This window comes from Capsicum annuum, chromosome 7 (assembly GCF_002878395.1).
Source record: "Capsicum annuum cultivar UCD-10X-F1 chromosome 7, UCD10Xv1.1, whole genome shotgun sequence".
NCBI lineage: Eukaryota > Viridiplantae > Streptophyta > Magnoliopsida > Solanales > Solanaceae > Capsicum > Capsicum annuum.
This window is the reverse complement of record NC_061117.1, coordinates 116,705,549-116,713,332: the sequence shown is the minus strand read 5'-3', so window position 1 is coordinate 116,713,332 and position 7,784 is coordinate 116,705,549. Positions and strand designations below refer to the sequence as shown.

At 35.1% G+C, this 7,784-nt stretch overlaps 1 protein-coding gene across 1 annotated transcript; it reads left to right on the top strand.

Annotated features, from left to right (window-relative positions):
• The first annotated feature begins 2,244 nt into the window (after window positions 1–2,244).
• On the top strand, window positions 2,245–7,263 carry LOC107877874 (CRM-domain containing factor CFM3, chloroplastic/mitochondrial). Its single transcript, XM_016724655.2, has 9 exons — window positions 2,245–3,168; window positions 3,338–3,794; window positions 3,893–4,023; window positions 4,410–4,760; window positions 4,852–5,008; window positions 5,084–5,376; window positions 5,481–5,540; window positions 5,637–5,723; window positions 6,808–7,263. The coding sequence occupies exons 1-9, from the start codon at window positions 2,311–2,313 to the stop codon at window positions 6,832–6,834; spliced, it is 2,421 nt and encodes an 806-aa protein (XP_016580141.1). The 5' UTR covers window positions 2,245–2,310; the 3' UTR covers window positions 6,835–7,263.
• Window positions 7,264–7,784: the final 521 nt, after the last annotated feature.

Here is a 7,784-nt window from a genome sequence, read left to right as displayed (position 1 = left end):
TCAGTTCATAATGTGACATAACATTTTGAGATCTCATCACTTCATTATTTTCAGGTACCTGAACCTTTCATAAGGTTTTATGAAGTGTTATGTCGTAGGCTCTTCAAGAGTATGTTGCCTTCTTGTTATGATTATTTGCTCCTTATTTTTCAAGGATTATTTCATTTGGAACCGATTAGTCTATCACGTTTCATGCATGCGTAGTTTTGTCCTTTAAGAAGGCAAAATAGGAATACTTGTAGCTTAAATACGATACTATATTTGAGTCAACAGATGCTTCTGGTATTTGACTTGAATCATCTTTTGAATGAGGATCTGATGGTAATTCCTAACATATTTCATAGCTGCTTATAATCTCCCCCTTATATTAGGAAAACTAATATAAATCCTCTATCTTCTTTGAGAAATCCATCTTTGTACATTATGATATATTCATTAATCGTATACCACACATCAAAATTATTAGATAAATGACGTGTGGTTTCTGACTCAGAACCAACTTTGAGAGGAGTTAATCATAATTTATTGGTTTGATGCATACAAGTACTTTTGTATATCATATATCATATTTCAAATTAACACATGAAACTTGTTCTCATTAGCAATGATTCAACTATTTATTGAAGGCATTCAACGCTAAACCATCATCATCAAGATGAATTGTCTTGATTATGCGATTTGAATATTATGTTCTTATCTCAATTTTATTGAGCAAGCAACTTTATGAATGTCAAAATATAGGTTAACAAGAAACACACATGTGATCATCAATCACATGATAGTTGAGCGGACCCTTATTCATCTTTTATACTTTTCAGATTTTAAGGGATCCAAACCCAAAATTAGTTGGTTTAACCAACTTATCATGAGAACAAACATATTAAGAGTAATGAAGAATTTTATAATTCTTCAATATATGTTCAATACTCAGTATGCACATCTTTGGGATTTCACAATCGTTTATGTCAATTTATGAACTTTTATTCTAGTAAACTCCAAGTTTACCATGACATGTATCTTTTACGTTAGTAAATTTCAAATTTACTATTACATGAATAAATTTCAGATTTACTATTTTAGAAGTAGATTTCAAAATAACTCTTCTCAATTTTTCAGCCTCTTTCGGAGGTGAGTTATGATACCATCACAATCAAGTGCACGTTTGCATTAATAAGCTTATTATATTCTAGGAATAAAATATAATCGTGTCTTAAGCCGATCAAATTCTGATAGCTTATAACCTCATCTCTTCATGATGCTGCTATTTCAGGAGCACATCGAGACATACATATCTTTCAAAGTATATCATATATTGCTACCACATTCACTTTTAAGAATGGAGCAAATTGTCATCTTTTAGACCTATCATATATTGCAACCACATTCACTTAATAGAAGGGAAAATATCACATTCACTATATTTAATGAGATAGGTTTATTCATAACTTTTCACCAAATACACATTATTTTATCTTAGCCATCATAATATCATGAATCTGGTGCACTGAGATTTAAACTTAACGTTTTATCCATATAAAGGCGTCTTAGGCATAAATCAATGGAACTTGAACCGATCATATTATCATTAGTATAATCATGATGAAAATAAGCATCAAAATAGCTATTATATACTACTACGTATACATAATAACTTAGCAAGATATTGATAAAATTATTAAATTAAAAGTAGGCAAAAATCTCAAATACTTAGATGTGTATTGACCACTTTATCTTTTGTCATGTAATACTTATAACGTACTAACAGATCTCATAAAGAATTGAAAACATACTAATCACTTCCTTAGTTTTAACCAATCATGAAATCAACAATTTAGAGCATGTATTTTTTCGATTTAGAGTAATTTACAAGAAGGAAATTTTCCCTTCTTGTAGACCTCACGATATTTTCAAAGTAATATTTAAAGACAGAATATTGTGCTGATAACGTGTTATGAAATATAAAATAAGAATAACGAGGATAAATAGAAAGAAGAAAGGAGACTGCTTTATTTCTCACGAGGATTTTCTTGGGATCTTGAAGATGATTTTATATCCACCAGATATCAACTAGATATTATCTATATTGTTGAGATATTTAGTATAATGTAAATACATTTATAATAATAATAACTTATCTAGTTATTAAGATAATTTTTTTAATTATTGAAGCAATAATATAAAAATAAAAAGCTAAAAAAAAAATTGCTTTTACCTCATAACCAATTATTAAAACTTAATTATCCACACTTATTTATCACTTTTGAATCTCCAGTTGGCGATGAAGATATCAGGAAGACACAACAGTTGTTCATGGCCGCTATGGGCTCTACACCATTGTCGTTTGATTACATTTCTCCTCCTTTCACTTACCCTTGTTCCAAACAACCTCAATTTCCAATTCCCTTACCCAAAATTCAAGCTAAAAATATACTAAGGATTTATTCTTCTTCTCCTCAAACAATTCATTCGGACAAAGAAAAGCAAATCAATCAGACAAAGAAGAAGAGAAAACCCAGACTAAGCTTTCTTGAACAAGTTCATGGTAAATGGTCTATTAAACCCACTTCATTGAGGGATAAATTCCCTTGGCAACAAGGAAATTCTGATGTTGTAGTGCAGTTTTCTGAGGGAACCGAAGAAAATCCAGTAGTAAATGATTCAGTAAGTTCTAGTTCAAGAGTTAAGGTAAATTTAGCTCCTTGGGTTCATGGAAAACAACCCAAAAAGTCCCTGCTTGATGAAAGCAGCACCACTCTTGGTAAATCTATTGAGGAATTAGATTTTTATTCAGGAAAAGATGAGAAAGATATCAAATTGGAATCAAAGGTTGCAATACATAGATATGAGGTTCAAGCTCATGAAGGAGATTTTGACAAGGGGATTACTTATGTTAAAGATTTTGTAAGATTGTCATGGGAAGGTGTGGCAGTAGACAAGTTGAAAAAAAGTAATGCAGAATCGGCAGTGAAATTGATCCCCGACGCTCAACTGAAGAGGCTTAGGAACGCAGCATTGAGGATGGTGGAGAGAATAAAGGTTGGATCAGCTGGTGTAACACAGGAACTTGTTGACTCTATTCACGACAAGTGGAAAGTGGATGAGATTGTTAAATTGAGATTTGAAGGTCCTCCTTCACATAATATGAAAAGGACACATGAAATTCTAGAGGTTGGTTCTTATTAATGGGTAAATGTCCTATACATACATTTATATCTGCTGAATATGTCAATTTGAAGTTTCTGGTTCTAATATTTTGTGCATAAACAGTTATATTCTCCAATTGTATACATTTAAATATTGTAATATCTTACGTCTGTTATACTTTGCACGTTGTTAGCATAGAACTGGAGGATTGGTGATTTGGAGATCAGGCAGTTCCATAGTGTTATACAGAGGAATATCGTACAAGCTTACTTGTGTACAATCATTTACTTCAAAAAACCATGATATTGATGAATCGGAGTATTCAAAGAATGATATCTGTCAAAGCCTTGGAGTCAAATGCCTAAATGAAGCTGCTGAAAAGCCAAGAAATGGTTTCACTAAGTTGCCTGGTGAAGAAATAGTTGATTTAATCGAGCTCAACATGATGCTAGATGAAGTTGGTCCAAGATTTAAAGATTGGTCAGGTCGTGAACCACTGCCTGTTGATGCTGATCTGTTGCCTGATGTTATTCCTGGATATAGACCTCCTTTTCGTCGTCTTCCTTATGGAGTGAAACAAAATCTAAAAAATAAAGAAACGACGTACCTACGTAGAACCGCGAGAATTATACCTCCTCATTTTGCTTTAGGTATGTGGAAAGGGTTTTTAGTATTTCCTTGTTCTCTTATTGAAGAATCTGTAACTTCAAACTTTTTTAACCTCTAAATGATTGTCTGCATCATTCAGGAAGGAACAGAGAACTACAAGGTTTAGCTGCAGCCATGGCGAAGCTATGGAGAAGAAGCGCTATTGCCAAGATAGCCATAAAACGTGGTGTGCGAAATACAAACAATGAAAGGATGGCGGAAGAACTTAAGGTGAACAGATAAAGCTCTCTACAAACACTCTTAGAGAATTGAGACTGTATAATAAGTAAAGCAGAACTAGCAAGTGTTGAAACGAAGGAAAAGAAAACGGATGTATAATAAGAAAAACGATTTTGACAAAAAGTTTGATTTTCCTGGCTTTTTCTTTGAACTTGCACATTGTTCTGGCACTTAGATTTCCCAGCCATTACATTGTTAGCTGCTTTAGTGAGGTATCATTTTCTCGATTTTGTTGTTGGAATGTGTATTGTTGTACTCCATAATCTTTTAGTCTAACTTTTCAGTTGAGTTTATTTATCAAACATTCTTGTTTCTTTATCAAATATGTTTTAGTAAAAGTTCAGTCGATCAGACATTAAACCGTATTTGTTTAACAGGTATTGACCGGAGGAACACTACTCTCCAGGAATAAGGATTATATTGTCTTTTACAGGGGTAACGATTTCTTGCCACCTCGTGTCACAGAAACGCTTGTAGAAGCAGAGAGAAAAAGTACTTTCTTGCAGAATCAAGAAGAACAAGCACGCCAAAGAGCAGCAACCCCTATTCATTCTGATACTAGATCTCCTAAAAGGCCATTGGTTGCTGGAACGCTTTCTGAAACTATGGCAGCCACTTCACGCTGGGGAAACCAACCTAGTATTGAAGAGAGGGAGAAAATGATGAGAGATACAGCTGTCACAAGGCATGCTTCTCTTGTGAAGTATCTTGAAGAGAAGCTAGCCCTTGTAAGTTGTTGTAAATAAAACTGAGAAAAATGTCATGCACATGAATCTTTCTTCCTATTTGTTATATATAATATTGGACCGGTATCTGCAGGCAAACGGCAAGGTCAAAAAGGCAGAAAATATGTTACGTAAATTGCAGGAAAATCGGGAACCATCTGAACTGCCAACTGATTTGGAAGTATTATCTGCTGAGGAAAGGTTTCTTTTCCGCAATATCGGTCTTAACATGAAACCTTTTCTGCTTCTAGGTAAGTGGTGCTATGTGTCCAATCTGACAGTTCTATCAGGATAGAGCTCATCGTAACTACTACATTTTGGTTCAGGGAGGCGAGATGTTTTTGATGGAACTATAGAGAATATACATTTACATTGGAAATACCGGGAGCTGGTAAAGATCATTGCAGAGAAGAGGAGTAGAGCACAAATAAAACACATTGCAATTACCCTTGAGGCTGAAAGTGGTGGCCTTTTGGTATCTATAGAGAAGACTGCCCAAGGCTATGCAATTATACTGTATCGTGGGAAAAATTATCAGTGTCCTAATGAATTCAGGCCCAAAAATCTTCTGACTAAGAGACAAGCATTGGCCTGTTCAATTGAACTTCAAAGATGTGAGGTAATATATTCTTTCTATCATTTTTCTTACACAGGTGGATGCGTTCCACGTCTGATATCTTGAGATTATTCACTTCATGGTTGTTTTGCTAAAAATTCTTCCAGGCACTAAAGCATCATATAACAGAGTTGCAGGATAAGATTCAAAACTTGAAGTCTGAGCTAGTATGAAATTCCTCCTTTTGGAAATATATTTTCAAACATTAAACTGCAATCACCTCTTGCTTTCATTTTTTATATTTAGTCCTGAAAAATCTGCAGGAAAATATGGACATGGTTGAGGAGATTGATGAGGAGACCTTATACTCGAGATTAGATGCATCTGATGATGAGGATGGCATGGAAAAGGTAATATGACGGTCTAAAATACTCTTTTGAAAGTAGAGTAGGAAATGACAAAGCAAAAAGACAATAACACTGTGAGAGGTAAGAGGAAGCTCAACAGATGGACAAACCTCATTCCAATTAGAGTAGAAAATGGCAAAGGAAAAAAGACAATGATACAAGAGAAATCTTGAACTTCTGACATTGCTTAGGAATGCATTGAGCCTCTTCTGTGGAATTTATGTAAGTGGGTCAGTCATTGATGATTCTATAGATTCAAGTAGTTGTGGGAATATGTGGGTGCCCCAGTGATAATTGCTATTAGCCTACTACAGTACTAATGGCATTAGCCTATGCTAATCCAGTCTTAGACTAGAATAATCTTCACTTTCGAATTGGCTGGCTGACTTAACCTTCTTCCTTGTAAGCCCCACCGGATACTATAGATCCACCCCTGCTACTACTGGCATTATACTATGCTAATCCAGTCTTAAACTAGAATAATCTTCACTTTCAAATTGGCTGGCTGACTTAACTTTCTTCCTTATTGATCCTTTTCTCTAATAGAGGCCTGTAGCTGGAAAATTTTCTTAAATCAATACCCTGGACCAGTATGAAATGTTAATCCACTTGCAGCAAGTTGGAGCGGAAGATCAAAGCACTAATTGATGTTCCCCACCCCTCAGCCCTCTTTGTTTCCTGAAACTGAAAAACACAATACAAAATTGTAAGAAGCTGCATAGTTATGGATCAAAGTACAGCTTTTCCAGAATTTATGCCAGTGGTACTCGGTTGGCAGTTGAGGACATCATACTGAATGAAATTACTTTCATGGTGAACGTTCCCTATTCGAATTGTGTGGTCTTCTTTAATATTCTGGTACTTACAAAATATTTTTTTCTCCACTTTAGACCTGATCTATATTGATACATCTCAATCCCAAACTAGCTCGGGCTGGCTATATGAATCATCTGAATCAATTTCCCTCTAGTTCAGTTTAGAATATAATTAGAAATATTTCTTGAATTGCGTTGCTCACACTACTGTAGCAGGCCATTTGTATACTTAATCAGCTGTGCACCAATATTGATTTTTGACCCGTTTGCAGCAATCTGAGGCAGAGGATCAGAACTAGTAACAGCTGAATGTTTTTGAGGATGGTGTTGCATTGTTACTCAACTGAGGCTGCAGATAAGATATGGATATATTTGTCAGCACATCCTAAGCGGAAAATTTTTCTTTGCACACTTATGGCTGGTTGATTGCTATACTTTGATTTCAGTCAAACATTATATCCATCTGCATTGTCCAGGTGCAGAACATACTCCAATGAAGAATCTGTTTGTGAAATCTTTAATTACTAATCCCACACACAAAAATAGAAAGATCTGTTGGTTAACCATTAAAAAGGAAAAGGATCTGCTGGTGAAATTAGACCTGTCTAGTAAGTGATATGACACAATAAACTGGGACTGGCTAGTTTCACTTATGTGTTTGAAGTGAGAACTAGAATGAGTACATTGTCAGATTTACTTTTGTTGATGAATTACGGAGCCTTTACTTATTGTTGAAGTGTTTCGTTTGCATGCTCTGATATGTGAACAGTCACTGCCTACTTTCCGATGAGTATAGTTTTCTGTTTCGCCTTAACCTCTTCCTTGTGTTAGTTTCTTAGACACTTCATCTAACTGTGCCCTCCAGAAAGTTTCCAACTTTATCATTTATAATTTTATGGGTTACTTCTCCCGACCAACAGCGTTTCTTCCATTCAGGGTGAAGCAAAGTTGTACCTTCGGAGGCACTAGAGTATAGAGTAGAGTCTAGGTGAATATTCACGTTGATATCTCATTACAGAAGCGTTTATTTTCCATGGCATCACAATATGATATGTTATCATGTATGAATATTGAAGTTCCCTTTTTAGCTGGGAGGCGCAAGATAACTAACGGCATCTACTAATTTTTCAAGCATGAGTTCATCCTGCGCTCCTGCCTGATGAACTTTAGCCGCTTTTTAGCTGGGAGGCGCAAGACAACTTCTTGTTTTCCCTGCCCACAGATTTCTTGCAAGATCCTCCCTTGTATA